Here is an 18372-nt window from a genome sequence, read left to right as displayed (position 1 = left end):
ACAGTATTTTATATGAAAATATTTATTATAAAAGAGAAGCTGTTACCACAAAGGGATACCACATCACATCTGTTCGAAGAACAATAATTTGAAAGATCACAAACATTGAGAAGGATATAAAGAAATTGGAACCTTCTTGCATTACTGGTAGGAGTGTAAAATGATTGATTCAGGCTGCTGTAGAAAAGAGTTTGGCAGCTGCTCAAGAAGTTAAACAAACTTGTGACCCAGCAGTTTCATACCAAGTTATTTGCCCCAGAGAAAAGAAAACATGTCCAAACAAAATTTTGAACTTGAATATTCATAATAGCATTTTTTAAGGATAGCCCCAAAGGATAACAGCCTGTAGAGGAGGCAAAACATTGCTTCTGCCCTCTTAGGACCTCTGTCTGGGCCTGAGAATTAGATTGACATAAGGCAGATTAACAAGAGAAAACCTTTCATGTAAGTTTTATATAACATCGGAGCCCTCATAAGGAAATGAAGACTTGAAATAATAAAACTTAAATGCTTTTATATTAACTTGGACAAAGGCAATTGTGGAAAAAAACTAAAGGAAGATATAAATTATTTTAATAAAATGTTATTGTAGAGTTCACTTGGCCTTGATTCTCCATCTCTGATAATAAAACTGTTTGGGTTTTTTTTTGTTTTTTCTTCCTGGTATAGAGAGGACATCTTTCCCATGGAGTTTTATGTCCTCCTTTCAGGAAGAAAGGGGGAAGTCAGAGTGCTACTGCACCTGCTATTTTTCAAGTGACTTCAGCTCAGAATAATTCCCATGTTTAATGGCATGCTTTGAGTGGCATATTTTGCGCTCTCAACCCACAATGATAAACTGGTGAAATGGAGAAATAAAATGGTATATCCATAGAGTGGAATATTGTTTTCATAGAAAGAAATGAAGTATTGCTACATACTATAATGTGAATGAACCTCTAAAAAATTATGCTAAGTGAAATAAGGCAGTCACAGAAGGCCACATATTGTATGACTTCATTTATATTAAATGTTCAGAACAGGTAGATCCATAGAAATGAAAGATAGATTGCTGGATGCCAGAAGATGGGGAAAGAGTGAGTACCTGCTAATGCATTGGGATTTCTTTCTGGAATGATAAAATGTTCTGGAATTAAATTGTATACTTTTAGGAATTTTTTAATTTCTCAAGCCTACTGTGAAGGAAACTGAGATTATAGTTATTTAGCATATCTTAAGTGATTTTATCTTATTTCAAAAACATTTTGTTCAAGGTTGTTTTTTTTTTTTTTTAATTTGTTCACCTAGGAAAAGCTTATTGTATCCAATGAACAGGAAGTTCTCCGTGTTCATTACAGAGCTGCAAGAACATTGGCAAATCAGACACTGCCATTTAGTGCTTGTACTGTCTTACTGGATGCAGAAGTGTATAATGTACCATTGGACTCTCAGGTAAAGTACTCTTGATAAATTTAGTGTGCTCTCAAAAATTACAAGTTTGTTACTTTTAAAATCTATTATTTCTGTAGAAGAAAGTTGAATTAAACAGTCATTAAAGTGGACGTTTATACATTTAGTTCTGACCTCATGTAGCTAGGAAGTTGTTGGACATGAAACACGGTATAGGCAGGCAGAACCTCTAGGTGTGAGAGAGCTATGGACCAAGGGTAGGCTATTTTGATCTTGGGTTTTGGTGGAATAAGTTAATTGTGAAAAACTGGAGCTGTATTTTCAATAAGTTTTACTGCCACATATAAATTACATGAATTCAGAATCAGCCATATCAGTTGTCAGACCTTTTTATGTCTCATAAAGCTGAAAGAAATTCATTTGTTAGAAGAGAAAAAAACATAATGATTACAATTTAAAAGTATAAATATAGATAGTCTTGGAAGAAGTGCCAGTCTCAGTGGCAACTATCACACCTGAATACATTTTTCTCCATATGTATGGTAAACTTCTAACATTAAAATTAAATCTGAAATTAATTGTATTTCAGTAACAATGTCACAGGTGTACAGTATATGTCATGTCTTTTAAGAAACATCTGAGACTCATAGAGCAGTAGGATTTTATTTAGTTAAAAACTAAAAACAACATCCTGAGACTTCTGATAACTAGTTTGTACTTTATAGAAAAATTAAAAAATTTAACAATATTCAATTTATATTTATATTTTCAAAATATATTTTCATCATTACTGGAAAATGAATGTATTCCATTAAAAAGGTATATTAATGACATACAGATTTTTAAAGTGGCTTATTACAGTATTCTTTTATGTTGAACATTTTCTTTCAGTCTGATGACAGTAAAACTTCTGTGAGAGATCGCTTTAATGCAAGACAGTTCATGTCTTGGTTACAAGATGTGGATGATAAATTTGACAAATTAAAGGTAAGTATGTTTCAAAGTAATTTAAATAAATGTTTCTTCCTTCTGAGTTGGAAACTGCCTCTCTATTGGGGAGAGATAATTTGGAACAGAAATAATGGTTAATGATGGTTAATGAGTTTCCTGGTGGACCACAATTGGAAAGCTAAAGGGAAATGAAGGCCGCAAGTCCATTTTAAGGACTAATGTATAAAAGACCAAACTACCATCGAACAAGCAGCTTCTGATGTGAGTTTTCATGCTTCCCCAGTAGACCAGTCTGGTTATAGTCCCAATATATGAAGAAAAGGAAAACATTAAAAGATGGAATATATTTTGTAGATCTGTACAGGAAATTATTTAAGATTTTCAGGCAGTTCTCTGTAGATTCAATGATTCCATTGGTAATTTGAAATCTCATAATTTGAAACAATATTTTTCAATCAAAATTCATGAATATGAAGGTGCATACCCAAAAATAGTTGGTGTGTTGATATCAATAGAGTGAAACAAAAGTAGACTTTTAATTTCAGTGTTTTATTTTTTTTTAGGATTCCTAATGTGTGTAAATATCTAAGTCCCTAAAGAAACTGGGTGGGGCTGGGGTTGTGGAGTGCAGTAAGCAGTCACCTAGCACCAGCGATGCACTGGGTTCAATCCTCAGCACCACATAAAATAAATAAAATAAAGGTATTATGTCCAACTACACCTTAAAAAAAAAAATAAATTTTTTTTAAAAAAGAAACCATTGGGGAAATTAGCTTTTGAACAGGGCACATTTAACATAATAATTGATTAACTCTTCTCTTTTAAATAGACCTGTCTTTTAATGAGGCAACAACATGAAGCTGCAGCTTTAAATGCTGTCCAGAGATTAGAATGGCAGCTCAAACTCCAGGAACTTGATCCAGCCACCTATAAATCTATCAGCATTTACGAAATTCAGGAGTTCTATGTTCCCCTTGTTGATGTTAATGATGACTTTGAATTGACTCCTATATAGCAGTTATAACTTCTTGGTGGTGTGTTCTAAACTGATGATGCTCAAGCATTATACTGTGGAATACTGCCTTTTGACAAAAATACTGATACTATGCCTTTACAGTTGTTCGTAAAATTGGATTAAAGTTGGTTATGTAGTAAACACTGTCATTTTATAAAAATGAGAAATATTTTGGATCCTAGGTCCAAACACAGTTTCTAACAGAAAACTATTATTTATATTGATGAAAGGTTACTATTGGTTAAAGCACGTTAGCAGACTGTAGTAGATATTTAAAAAGTTGAGAATCTGCTAACAGCGCTGGAAGTTGTTAGCACTCTTTCGTCACAAGATAACCACTAGTATTCAGATCTCTTTCAGGTTTTATTAAAAATTTATCAGTAAACTAAAAAGTTCCATTACTACCAAATAGTTTCTAATGTGGAAGAAAAACTTGGCACAAAATTTCTTCAGTTTATTATATCTGTAAATTAATTGTATAGTTTTCTTTTTGAAAGTTTTAATATTGTCTTCCTTTTTAATAACTTATTTTATACATATTGTGCAGATGTACATCTTGTAATTAATGGTCAAAATGTGTATACAAAGGGATTGGTAGTCAAAACATGTACAAAGAAATAACTGTAAAACTGTTTTGTCTAATGCTTTATTGGACCAAAGTTGTAGTTTGTAAGGAGTGTACTAGCAGTGTGTTCAGGTAGCAAACCTTTAAATAAGGCATGCATGTGTTTGAGTTAGCTTGTTTTCATCATCATAACTGTAAAGATTGTGAGTTAATTGTATTGCATGCTTCCTATAATTTAATTCTGTCCATATTGATGCCTGGAACAGTGTGAGGCGTTTCATTCTCGTCTCTTGTGATAGAACCTGTGACTTACTGTGTTGGACACATTATTTAGAATTAGTCAAATGAAGAAGCTCAGCTCTTTTTTCATCTCACAGTAGAGCCTATTTCCTGCTGGAACAACAACAAAAATGCCTTTGAATGAAAATTGTAAATGTCTATTTTAATACTCAACTATGAAAGAATCTGTGAATATATGTAAATATGTTTAATAAATTTTATTGGTCATGTTAAATCATTGTAAAACTTTTTTACATTGCTTAAATTTAATGTTTTAAGCTTAATAACCTTTGCACTTTTAAAATAAAAACTGAGTACTTAAAAAAGAGATATTGCTAGTCAAAATAAGCAAAAGCTTCTTAGAAATATTCCAATTGATCTCTGGAATGTTTATGAAAGATTAATATGTTACGTATTTTTCCTTGTGTATCAAGATGCAAGACATAATTTGCAAAATTTTATAATTAAGATTTGGTATGCTGTTTTATAATAATTAGCAGTATGCTTAGAAAAATCCAGTTTCTCCTATAACATAGATTAAATATTCAGGACTATTTCAGATCTAAAACCTGCTGCTGAACTTGGAGAACATTTTTGAAAGGAAAATTATCTTAGTGTAAAATTCATCATAAGTATATGAGATGGAATTTATGAAACTTTCCATAGTACTTTCTTGATTTATAAAATAACGCTGGATGTTTTTAAAAAGTAAAAAGAAAATATGAGGAATGAAGGTGGTTTAAATTCAACTTTCAAGTTGAAAATGCCAGCTATTGGGAGAGAATGTCAAAATGTTTTTGAGTGCAAAGGTACATATTAAGCTTAGGGATTTTTGAATTTTTACATCAGTTTCTATTTTCATTCTTACTGTACTTAGCATGCGCAATAAAGCAGCACGTGTAAAAAAAATACACAGTGCAAGGACTTTATTATAAAAGTTGGATATAGTTTGTTTTGTTTAGAATTTTAGGTGAGCGATGTTGGCCTTTTTTATTGGATAAATCAGGCCAGAGAGGCAGGGTAGATTTTAAAGCACTGGTTTTGTTGAAGTTAAGTTTATTAAGGCTGGGAACATTAAAAGCTAATTTATAAAAGCAATACTTTTTAATAGGAAAAACTTACTGCAACCTTTATTTATACTTTCACCTCAAAAGAAAATTTGATGGGATCATGTGGAAAGTCATAAAATATATAAACTCAGATTATTAAGCATTGAAGTGATGAAAAATAAAAGGGATAAATGTATAGAGCATTTTGTTCTGATGGTCCAGCTAGAGAAAAGGTAGGGGGAAATATCACTGGCCAAACAGAACAAGCTGTAGAAGAAAAAAAAGCAAACAAGCCAGGAATCTGGCAAATGTCAGTCATCCCAGCTTTTTAGTCTTAACCATAGTACTCCCCCTTTCAATGGTACCTCAAAAAGCTGGAGCCTCTGCCATGATTCTACTTCTACAGATTTTCTCTGTAAGGTGACTAAAAGCTCATCAGGATAGCATAAAAGAAACATTGCTGCCTTCTTATTGGAAATTTATAATCAAGTAAATAGTTAAGGGCTCTTGATATTAAAGATATTCTGAAGCTCTGAATTACCAGGAAAAAAAAACTTGGAATGGGGTATATACCTAAAAAGGTTCTGGATTCTGAAAGAAAAATAAATGATGGCTAGTTTAATCAGTGATTCTTTTTAAACTATTCAAATATCATGAACAAGATACTAAATTGTACCTAAGGATTTGTATTTCTTTAAATCTTGTTCTAAATCATATCTGTTTAATAAATGACTAGTTGATATTTGTGCATGTTATTTAATAAAGAGTTATATTTTTATAGAAAAAGTGGAATGTGTGCTAAATGTTTTTACATAAAATTTTACTCCCATTTAACTATAAGCCAATTAACAATGTTTACTTGGGCAGCTGGCAAGATTGCCTAAGTATTCAACCTGGGAGGGGATGGAGGGCAGTGATTACGCTGCATGCACAGGGCACTGGGTTCAATCCCCAGCACTGAGGGGAGAAAATGTTATCTTGGGAAAACAACCCTCTGAAGAACTAGCCTTTCAAGTTGAAATGTATTCAATAGTCAAAAGTCTCACAAATGAATTTTTAGTAGAAGACATGGTGCAAATCTTGTAACTGCAGAAATCAAGCAAAGACCCAAGGAAGCTCATTTTAATAAGACTTAGGATTATATAGTTATTCTAGAAATTGAATGCAAAACAACTTAGTATTTTTCTTTTCCAGAAAGCAGTATGTTTTATTCTCAGTTTTTTTTTTCACCTAAAAAATGGGTTGTTTACAGTTTGGGACTATTGTGAATAAACATGAGCACTGCAAACTTTTGTTATGGACATTTAAAAAATTTTTTCCTTTGTATATGTAGTATCTCTTTTGATTTGTTCTTAAAATATGACATTTCTCAAAAGTATTGTATCCCTTTTGCCCCTAACAACAACCTATGAGAGGTCCACTTGTTCTTAATCCTCATCAATATTTGGTATAGTTGGTCTGGGGATGTAGCTCAGTTGTAAATCACTTGCCTAGGATGAGGCAAGATCCTGGATTAGATCAGCTCTGAAAAAATATATCAGTTATCAACTTAGCCATTATCATGGCTGTGTAGTGGTACCTGATTATTTTAATTTTCATCCCTCTGCTAATGATCTTTTCATAAGTTTATCAAAACTTTTTATACATCTTAATTTTGTCAGGTTCTTAAGTATTTTGCTCCTTTTTTATTGGGTTGTCCTTTTATTGATTTGTAGGAATCCTTTCTATATTCTGTTAAAAGTTTTTGTCAAGTACATCATGGATGTATTTATCCAGGGTGTGGTTTGCCTTTCCATGGTTTCCTCACTTTTTTAATAACACTTACACTGATAAGATTTTATTGGAATGTTTAGTGACTTTCTTAACCACACCCCTAAACAATGTTTTCTCTTTAATTACTACAACCATGAAGCCACATAATCATACCTTTAGTCTCTTAAAGTCCATCTCCATTTACTTTAAAGCTGTTAGTATTTGTCTATGAGAACTTTTTAAAAAATGCATGAATTAACCTATTATTTCTTGACACTAGGTTGTAGAACTTTATTTATTAATTCCTATTACTGTTTGTTTAGCAGTGTGTGAGGATGGTCATAAAAAAGCTCAGTGTCATAGGTGGATTTTTTAGAAGACAAATTGAACTATGCCATGGCATAGTTTCCAGTTCCTCCTGCTGATTCATACATATCCATTCATGAATTTGGTCAGCACCACCTAGTGCATATAGTATGCCAGGGGCTGTGTCACTTGAGGATTTACCCAAATTTTACCTAAGGTCATCAGTTTTCAAACTCTGGTTGTAGGACACCCCTCTCCACCAAACTCTTAAAAATTGATTTGAGACATTTATTGATACCAGAAATTAAAACTTTTTTTAAAAAGTTTAAAAATATCAATAAACCCATTTCATATAAATGCCGCAGTCTGGCTGGACACAATCAGGAGCCACCTGTCAAAGGAAACTAACTTTATTTTTAGAACCACACACGCCAAACAAAACAGCCTCTCAGGAAAAACCCTCAGAGCCTCAACTGCCACCACCGGCTTTCCACAAGCCTCTCTCTCCCACACAAGCTTCTCCCCACCTCCCACAATCCTCCTGCTCCTGAGGCCGATTGGCTGGGTCACGTGGGCGGAGCCAAAAAAGTCCCCCAATGAGCATCTCCGTGGTCTGAAAGGGCAGGGAAACAGCCCAATGAGCATCACCGCAGAGGAGCCAATCAGCTAGATGTTGCTGGGGCCAAGGAGCCAATCATCAGACGGCAGCTGGAAGTTTGCTGGCAGCTGGAAGTTTGCTGGCAGCTGGAAGTTTGCTGGGGCCCCTTCGGCCGTGGCTCTCAACATATATTCCCATGGGTTGGGGTGGTCCGGCTGATCACAAGTTGCCAGCTTGTGCAACTTAGTGAGACCCTATCTCAAAAATAAAAAGGGCTGGGCATCTTGTAGAATATTAGCACATGCAAAGCCCTGGGTTCAATCTTAAGTGCTACAAGATTATATATAATATTACACAAAATAAAGAGACTCAAAGATTGATATTTAATAAAATCAGTGGTTTTCACTGCTTTTTTTTTTTTTTTTTTTTTTTTTTAACATTTTGTCAAAGGAGAATTCGATGCCACAATTGGTGCAGCTGCCTCAATTTGTGCTAAGGCCGTAGCAGTTTTCCATAATGTAAATGACAACATAGCCACAAAGGCAAATATTGTTCTAAAAGTAGTTCTGATCTCAAAAACCACCTCAGGGTCCTAGGCCTGAGAAGTTCTCTGGGTCAGACTTTTGAGAACTACCGGCCTAGATTAGCACTGTCTATAAAATAAAGATGCGCTAAAAATAGTTTACAAACTTGCACAAAGAATTACTTCATAAATAGAAGGGAAAGTATCTTGGGTTAAATGAAAACAAACCTAAATTTACCCCACACTAATGTCTTGATGGCTGCTGGTACTTTTCTTGTAAAAATCAGGTACACACTGCCTGAGGTGTAAATCTGACCGTCTTTGCTTTAAGACTTTAAATTGAGGACACACTTTTTTAAAAAAAATTTTTTTTAGTTGCAGATGGACACAAATCTTTATTTTTTTATTTATTTGTTTTTATGTGGTGCTGAGGATCGAACCCAGGGCCTCATGCGTGCAAGGCAAGCGCTTTACCACTGAGCCACAACCCCAGCCTGAGGACACACCATTTGAAGTTATTTCTGGATGCCTTTGTTAGAAAACTCCTACCAAAAGCCTAGTCCACTCACTGATGATACTGTTGCCTCTGGACCAACACTTCCGATTCTCTTAATCACTTTGTGAGAAGTGTAACCCAGGTATGTTTGGAGCAGCCTGGACTTAGCCCCAACCAGGAAGGGTCCCTGCCCTACACCTTGTGCTTCCAAGGTCCTCACAGGATGGGTATTGGCTAGGGCAAGGGGACATGCTGAGTCCATGTGCATCTTCTCACCCCCTTTCTTAAATACTGTTATTTTCACCCTCATTTCACAGTTGAGGAAACTGAAGCTCGGAGGGTTAAATTACTTGCTGAAGAGTTGACATCACACAATTAAGTGGCAGAGCTGAATTGAAAGCCAGGCAGTCTGGGTCCATAGTGTGTGATTATAATCACTAGACTGTACTGCCTTTAGTATAGGGTCTTCAGATTCTGAGAGAAGGCCTTTTTGCGTTAGTTTTTTTTTTTTTTTTTTTTTTCGCTCCTGAGGCATCAAATTGCTATAAATTCAACAGCTTAAAACAACACCCAGTCTGGCACACTCTGGCTGTATTCTAGGATCTCTTAGGAGTCATAAGGCTGAAATCAAGGGCTGAGGTTCATCTGAAAGAATCTGGGAAACTCCACTTCCAGCCTTATTTTTTATTTTTTAAATTTTGTTTGTAGCAGAATCCAGTCCCCTGCAGGAGGACTGAAGTCACCTGATTGTCATCTAGGGGATACTCTAGCTCCTAAAGGTTGCTCATATTCTTGTTCAGGCCCCTGATGCTCAAATATTTCTTATGCATTGACAGGAATAGTGGAACAGTTTTCCTCAGTCACACATTCCTCTTATGATATACTGGAGCTTCTTCCATTACTAACTTCCAGACCCAGATTTGAGGAACTCTTGTAATTAGGTCAGGCCCACAGGATGATCTTACTATATTAAGGTCAACTGATTGGGACCTTATTACATCACAAAACCACTTTGCCATAATGACAAGTCCTGACATCCTCCAGAGAATGAGATCACAATGGTGAGCGTCCTTGGGTTCAACTTCAGATTCTGCTTATCACAAATTTAAACTGAAATTCTTTTCCCAGAAGAATTAAGATTTTTTTTTTCCCCTTTTGGTTAACATGCAAACTCATGTACTCTTCCTGGGGAAAAATAAGTTTGGTGGGGTTGGTATTTGGGCACTGTGGCACATGCCTGTAATCCCAACTACTCAAGGAGCTGAGGCAGAAGGACATGAAGTTTGAGGCCAGCCTTGGCAACTTAGATCCTGGATCAAATAGAAAAGGCTGAGGATCGGGTTCAGTGGTAGAGCATTGCCTATCATTCTCAAGGCCCTGGATTCAATCCCCAGTACAGAAGAAGAAGAAGGAAGAGGAAGAGAGGGGAAAGGGGAGGATGCTATGAATAGAATCTTCCAAAGGAAAATACAATTCTTTCAAATATACTTCATATACACTGAATATTATGGTCTGAATCTTGAATCCCTTGAAGGCCCATGTGTTGAAGGCTTATTAGAAGTGTTAGGAGTAGAACCTTTGGTAAACAGGGCATAGAGCAAGGATATTAAGTCATTGACCCCAATGTGCTGTTGAATGGGATAATAGGAGGACCCTAGTACCTTCTTGGCTCTCTTTGCTTCCTGGCTACCAGGACTAGAAAAGCCTTCTTCCACCACACACTCCTGGCCTAATATTCTGCACCACCACAAGCCCAAAGGCCCAGGCCAAGTGACTACCTCTGAAATGGTGAGCCAAAATAAACCTCTCTTTAAAGTTGATTTTCCCAGGAATTTTGTAATAGAGATAAAAAGCTAATTAAAACACACTGTACTGTTAGGAACTTGGAAAGACAGTGGTTGGAACAGAGATATAGCTTTTCTGCTCAACATGAATTGAACAAAGTTGGTAAAATTAAAAGTTCTGCAAAAAAGGTTGTGTTGTAAACAGGGGAAAGCTGGTGCAATTTCAAGCAGTTGTCGGAATATAAAGAGCAATGGTTTTGGAAACAAAGTATAACCTCTATTGGTCAAGTAAGTGGAAGATGGGAAGATAAACATGAAATTTTGAATTCATGCATACTTTTTTATATTCTATGTTCTAATACGACTGCTTATAATCATTTTCTCTTATGTGCTTCTTTGTTTTATTTTGCCCTAAAAGAGTTGACATTTCTAAGAAATATTTTGCCTAAAGACAATTTTCCTTTCTCTTAAGAAGCATTGTAAAATTAGGCTAGTATTATTTTCTTCCTTTCTTTCGACCCCTCCTTTCTCCTTCCCTCTCTCCCTCTCTTCCTTTCTTCATGACCCACCTCCCTATTTCTCTCTCCTGCACCCCTGCCCCTTGGGTGCTAGGGCTAGAAGCCAGGGCGTTGAGCATGCTAAGCACACACTCTGCCACTGAACTATGCCCATAGCCCTGTTTCACTTTAGAAAAGCAGGTTATTGCCATATTATTGGTATTTTCTGACTTATGAGACAGTTGAGTAATCTTTACCAATTGGAAACCTGTGTCTATGTACATTAAGAAAACTTTTACTTTAAAATATGTAAGTTCATCCTCTAATGATTTTCTTATTTCTATTTTAAATTTAGAATAAACTTTTAGAAATAAACATCTGTTATTTTTAAATTTTGGCAGTTCCTTTAGCCTAACATTAATTTTTTTTCTTCTATTAGCAGTGGCACACACCTGTAATCCCAGGGCTTAGGAGGCTGGGACAGGAGGATTGTGAGTTCAAACTCAGCCTCAATAACTTAGGGAGGGCCTAAGCAACTCAGCCAGACCATGTCTTTAATAAAATACAAAAATGGGCTGGGGATGTCGCTCAGTGGTTAAGCACTCCTGGGTTCAATCCCTGGTATCAAAAAAAAAAGGTTAAATACATTTTTTAAAAAGTGATCAGAGGGCTGGGTGTATAACTCATTGATATTGACTTGCCTAACATGCATGAGAACATGGTTTTGATCCCCAGTACAGGAAAAAAAAAAAAGAGCAGATATTTATGAAGGTACACATAAAGATGGCATGTCTATAGGATGAAGGGTAAAATTATTTTACCATTGAGCTGAGTGAAAAAATATAGCATTAAACATAATATACTGCCTTTTCATTAAAAAAAAAAGTGTGCCTACGTGAGTGGGGGTGGGGGGTGGGGTATGTACACATCAGGTACTACTTTATTTTATATTTTATACTCTCCTGTAGGCAGTGCTCTTTAAAAAATGGGCTGTTTCTTTATGTTCACCTTTATTGGTAAGTAGTTTTATATTCATGGAGACAAAATAATTGCTGTGCTCCCATGCACTACATCCATCTTCTTTCTTTAAATTTTCCCAGAAGCCAATGCAGCAACTATTTCTTTTGTTTCATTGGTCACAATTGGCTTATTTGGCATCTTAGCTGCAAGAGAGTCTGGGAAAGTGACTGCTTTTAGACACAACAGAAAATCAGGCTCTGTTAGGGAGGAGTATGGAATGTATCTTGGGTGTTCAGTTAGAGTACCTGATGTGCACATACCTCACCCCCACCACCACTCACGTAGGCACACTTTTTTTTTAATGAAAAGGCAGTATGTTAAGTTTAATGTTATATATTTTTTTCACTTAGCTCAATGGCAAAATAATTTTACCCTTCATCCTATAGACATGCCATAATTTATTTATCCAGGTCTTTCTTAGACATTTAAGTAATCTTTATTACTAGTGAAAATGTGTCCAGTGAACATCTTGGCACTGACATAAATTCCTTGATGTTAAAACTGTATCCTTGTTGGAGAATATAATGCCAAGTGAAATAAGCCAATCCCCAAAACCAGGGGCCAAATATTTTCTCTGATAAGTGGATGCTAATCTATAATGGAAGAGGGCATGGGATAAGGAGAGGAAATCTGGATGGGGCAAAGGGGAGGAGAGAGGGGCCAAGCGGGTAGGAAAGATGGTGGAATGAGACATCATTATCCTAAGTATATGTATGATTGCACAATAGTGTGACTCTACTTCATGTACAATCAGAGAATTGAAAAATTCTGCTCCATTTGTGTACAATGAATTCATTGAAGAGCTTTCTACTGTCATGTATAACTGATTAGAACTAAACAAACAAAAAAACCTACATGACAGTAGGATTCAAATTAGAATAAGATATACTCCATGTATGTATTATATGTTAAAATATACTCTGCTGTCATGTATACCTAAAAAGAACAAATAAAATTTTTTTAAAAAGCTATATCAATCTCAGCAGTCATTCCCCCCCCCCCTCTTTCACTAAGGGGAAATGAACTTCTGGTAATAGTTACTTTAAAACAATTTTTTTTTTGGTTGGAGATGGACACAATACCTTTTATTTATTTTTCATTTGGTGCTGATGATCGAACCCAATTCCTCACACATGCCAGGTAAGTGCTATACCACTGAGAGTGGTGACAAAAATTAGTGTGTAGAACCATAACTAAACTGTTGACTTTAGAATAGGCTCAGGAGCCTAATTATTTTTCAAAATCTCATAGCCATAAGATTTTCTGCTCAGGAAATATGATACGTAGGATTATTTACAGAACTGGTCTGGCCAACAAGAATTAGGAGATTTCCCCAAACTCTGCTATGGAAAATTTCCCACATGGTAAAGATCAGTCAGAGGTTATATACTAAAGTATGAACTTTGGTGAAAAATTATTGACTAGGAATCAATTCAATGCCCTAACGTTAGAAAATATATGATTCTAAAAATGTGCTTCTTCTAATTCTTGGCATCATTTTAGTATTGTTGCATGGGGTGTTTTTTACACTATGCAGTCTTTTGCTATAAAGTATATTTCCAGTAGGCTGTGGTAAACACAACTCTCCTAATCTTGAGGTTCTTAATTGTAAGTAAAAATAATTATTGAACCAAACTGCCAACTCTTGGCATCAATTTAAAAAAAAATTACATAATGAAACCAGTATTTTCCCTTAATTAACAATTTTTTGGAAAACAGATCGCAGCTTTTAGTGGAAGCTGGTTAATGCTCTTACTTTGAGAGATTGCAACTAGAAGAAAATGTAGTCTCAACATTGTATCCCACAGCTCTTATTAGCTCTGTACAAGAGCCATCACTTTATACCACAATTCCTTTGCAAGAGAGCTACTTTTGATTTAGGACAGTCTTTCTTTTTACATGCTACATGTAGTGCTCACAAACCTCCACTGTCATTCATGAAAAGAAGAAACAACAATCTAGTTTGTGTTATCATCAATCAAGAACCAAGGATTCCTCATACACAGGGTACCAAATAGAGTACTTAGAAGAATGCTGTTTCAATGGCAGAGCTAAATAAACTCTGAATCTACTCTAAGAATCTCGAAAAGTAACTTCAAAAAGATCAAACTTATTCCAACTAATTTAATTATATGACATAAGCAAATCCACAGCTCTTAAATAACAAAATCCAACAACCAAACATGGAAAATGCACAATGTCAGTATTCAGCCAAAAATTAATAGGGAACTGGAATGCAGTGATAGAGCATTTCCCTCATATGTGAGGCCCTGGATTTGATTCCTCGCATAGGCATCGAAATGACCCATGACCAGAAGAAAATTAATTAACAAAATTAGAGCTAGAAATAAAAATGTGATAAACTAGTGAACAAGTCTGTTTAATAGAGTTATAAATATTTTGTGTAAGTACATAAAATAGGGGGGCATGGCATAAGGAAAGAATGGGAGATAAGTTTTGAAATTCCAAATTTTTTAAACTTCTGGAGAAATGAAAAATATAATACCTGAAATAAAAAAATACAATGGATGAGATGAACAAAGTAGACATTTGCAGAAGGAAAAACCAGTGAATTTTAAAGAAAGCAATAAGAAATTATTGAGGGTCAGAGTTATAGTTCAGTGAAAGAGTAAATGCTTTAGCACAAGACTCTGGGATCAATTGGGTGCATAGAGGGGGAAAAAAGAGGGTGGGGGGGAAGAAAAGAAAAAATTATCCGAAATGAAACAAAGAAGAGAAAAAATTACTAAAAAAATGTATCAACTATAAGTAATACCAGGTAGCCTCATAAATACAATTAGAGTCCCAGAAGAAGAGTAAGGGGAAGAACAACAGAAGAAGCATTTGATGAAAAAATGGCAAAATGAAAAAAACCTACGAACCCAGAATATCTTTCAGAAATGAAAGCAAAGTAAATATATTTTTCAAAAGCTGAAAGACAGAAAATTGGAACTACATAAAAGAACAAGAAACTTTCAAAATGATTGAAAAGATCTTGTAGATATTATAATGTGTAAGTAAAACGTATGATAAATGTGGTACAATATCTAGAAGAGGGGAAAGAAAGCGTAGTTGTAAGTCAATATGAAGTGCAGGAAGTGATATGATTATTAGTTGAGGTGGATTGTGATAAGTTATAATGTGTACGCTGTTAATGCTAAAGCAGTCACTAAAGAAAAAGAGATAGCTAATAAAACAATAGTGAATATTAATAAAGTCATAAAAATATGTTATCAAGCTGAATGTGGTAGTACATCCTGTAATCCCAGCTACTCAGCAGGATGAAACAGGAGGATCACAATTTTGAGGCTAGATTGGGCAACATAGTGAGATCCTGTCTTAAAATAAAAAGGGGCGGGGGTATAGCTCAGTGATAGAGTACCCCTAATTTCAATCCCCAGAATCAGCAACAAACACATACTCACACACACTTCATTAAAAATAATCTTTTTTCTGCTTTCCAAAGCATTGTACTAGTTTGCATTTCCACAAACAATGTATAAGTGTTCCTTTTCCTCCACATGCTGGCCAGCATTTATTATTGTTTGTATTCTTGATAGTTACCAGACTGACTAGAGTGAGATGAAATCTCAATGTAGTTTTGATTTGCACTTCCCTGGTTGCTAGACATGTTGAACGTTTTTTGCATATAATTGTTGGCCATTTGTATTTCTTCTTTTGAGAAGTGTCTGCTTAGCTCTTTTGTCTGTTTATTTAGTTGAGATTTTATATGTTAAGATTTTTTAGTTCTTTATATATTCTAGATATTAATTCCATGTTAGAGAAGCAGATGGCAAATTTTTTTTTCTCCCATTCTGTAGGCTCTCTCTTCACACTTTTTAAAATTTCCTTTGCTGAGCAGAAGCTTTTTAATTGATGCAGTTCAACTCATTGATACTTGGTTTTATTTCTTGAGCTTAAAGAGTCATGTTAAAGCATTCGGTGCCCATGCCAACATGTTGGAGTGTTGAGACTACATTTTCTTCTAGCAGTTGCAATTTTAGTGGCCTATTTTAAGTTGCTAGAGAGATAGAGATCTAGTTTCATTCTTCCTACATGAGGATATCCAATACAACTATTCTGAAAAGCAGTAAGAGATTCCTCAAAAAACAAAGAATAGAAAATCAGCATACTATACAGCCAAATCAATGTTTATAGCAGTGCAATTCACAACAGCCAAGTTGTGAAACCAGGGAAGGTGCACATCAACAGATAAATGGATAAAAATATGTGGTATACATACTACACAGTGGAGTTTTTGTTCAGCCATTAAGAAGAATGAAATTATGTCATTTGCTGGTAAATGGAATGAACTGGAGATATTGTACTAAAGGAAATAAGTCAGAAGATCAAGGATTGAATGTTTTTTCTCATATGTGGAAGCTAGAGCAAAATAAGGGGAAAAAATAGGGGACATCCCATGAAAATAGAAAAGATATTTGGTAGAGGAAGGGGATTGAGGGGAAAGGAGGAGAAACAGGAAATGGGAGGAACTGTTGAATGAAACTGACCAAACTATCTTATGTACATGTATGATTATACCACAGTGAATTTACTTTTACACGTATCTACAAAGAATTAACTTAAAAAAACTATAAATAAATTGAAGGAAGACAGAGTAAAAGAAAGGGAACAGGGTTGGGAGGAGAAGAGGGTGAGAGGAAATATTGGGGACTAAATTGGAACAAATTATATTCCCATGCTTCGTGTATGATTATGTCAAAATGAACTCCAATATTTTGTATAACTGTAATGCACCAATAAATACACACACACATATAGGCAGCAAAAAATTGGAAAATGAGAAGAGACAGCAATATTAACAATTTAAGATCAACCCTCTAAATGACCACATTAAATGTTAATGTATATTTAAATTCAAAGGTTGTTAGAGTGAATAAAAAAAAGCAAGACTTGTCTGATGCTTAAAAGAAAAAATATTTTTATTAGTGCTTTAAAATTATACCTAATGGATTCATTATGCTATAGTCATACATCCACATAAGGTAATTTGATCAATCTCATTCCCTAATACCTTTTCTTTCCCTCCCTTCATCCCTCCCCTGATTTGCTTGCTCTATTCTACTGATCTCCCATGTATCAATGTTGTTATTTTATTAGTGCATTATGATTATATACACGCACACGTGTTGTATTTGCTTACGAACGTAGCATAATTTGGTAGATTTTACTCCCCAGTACTTCCCTAGGCCATCCCCTCCTTCCTACCTCTTGATCCCCTTCTTCTACTGATCTTCCTTCTATAGAAATGCAATTTAATTATAAAGGCAAAGACAAGTCAAAAAGATAAAAACAATGAGATCCCACTACATACCTATTAGAGTGACCAAACCACTGACATCAAGTGCTGGCAAATATGTGAAGCAATGGAAACTCATTCATGACTGGTAGACGTGTGAAGTCATATCATCACTTTGGAAAAGAGTTTATCAGCTTTTTTACACAACTAAGCATACTCTTTGCATATGACTCGGCACCTGTACTCCTTGTGTTTACCCAAATGAGTTGAAACTTATGTCCAAACAACCTACTCACAGGTGCAGCTTTATTTATGATTGCCAAAATTGGAAAGCAATCAGAGTGTCACTTGGTAGATGAATGGAAAAATAAACTCTACTGTATATCCAGATGGTGAAATACTATTTGCCACTAAAAAAATAAGCAATCAAGTCATGAAAAACATGGAGGAAACTTAAATGCATCTTACCAAGTGAAAGAAGCCAATTTGAGAGGCTCCATTTTGTATAATTCTTACTGTATAACATCATGGAAAAGAATGAACCCTAATATAAACTATGGACTTTGGGTGATAATGATGTGCCCACATATTGGCTCATTCATTGCAACAAATGTACTACTCTAAAGAGGGATGTTGATGCTGTAGAAGGCTGTGGGTGTCTGTAGGGACATATATAGGAACTTTGTGTACTTTTCACTTGATTTTGCCATAAGCCCAAAAGTGCTATTATTTTTAAATTCTATATTTTCTAAAGTAAAAGAATGGAAAAAGATAACATCCTAATATTGATCAAATGAAAAATGGAGCCTTTATTAATATCAGTATATCAAAATACTAAACACTTACACATCTAGTAATAAAGCAAACATATAAAGCGTATAAACAAAA

The 18372-nt window shown here is 35.0% G+C and overlaps 1 protein-coding gene across 9 annotated transcripts in view; it reads left to right on the top strand.

Annotated features, from left to right (window-relative positions):
* Positions 1 to 18372, top strand: part of Ankrd12 (ankyrin repeat domain 12) — a 153320-nt gene that overhangs the window by 117807 nt on the left and 17141 nt on the right. For 8 of the 9 annotated variants that reach the window (XM_046457786.2, XM_046457785.2, XM_046457784.2 and 5 more), the window contains 3 exons: positions 1288 to 1431; positions 2281 to 2376; positions 3170 to 4434. In XM_046457786.2, the coding sequence (XP_046313742.1) occupies positions 1288 to 1431; positions 2281 to 2376; positions 3170 to 3355 (426 nt within the window). In that variant the 3' untranslated portion in view covers positions 3356 to 4434. Of the gene's footprint in view, positions 1 to 1287; positions 1432 to 2280; positions 2377 to 3169; positions 4435 to 18372 lie in introns of those variants that run through there. The other variant, XM_058583464.1, reaches the window with a different exon arrangement.

The sequence above is a fragment of the Marmota monax genome, unplaced genomic scaffold, assembly GCF_021218885.2.
Source record: "Marmota monax isolate L192 unplaced genomic scaffold, Marmota_monax_Labrador192_F-V1.1 WCK01_AAM20220418_F8-fsc00328, whole genome shotgun sequence".
Classification (NCBI taxonomy): Eukaryota; Metazoa; Chordata; class Mammalia; order Rodentia; family Sciuridae; genus Marmota; species Marmota monax.
The sequence above is the reverse complement of the archived record's forward strand: the minus strand, read 5'-3'. Positions and strand labels throughout refer to the sequence as shown.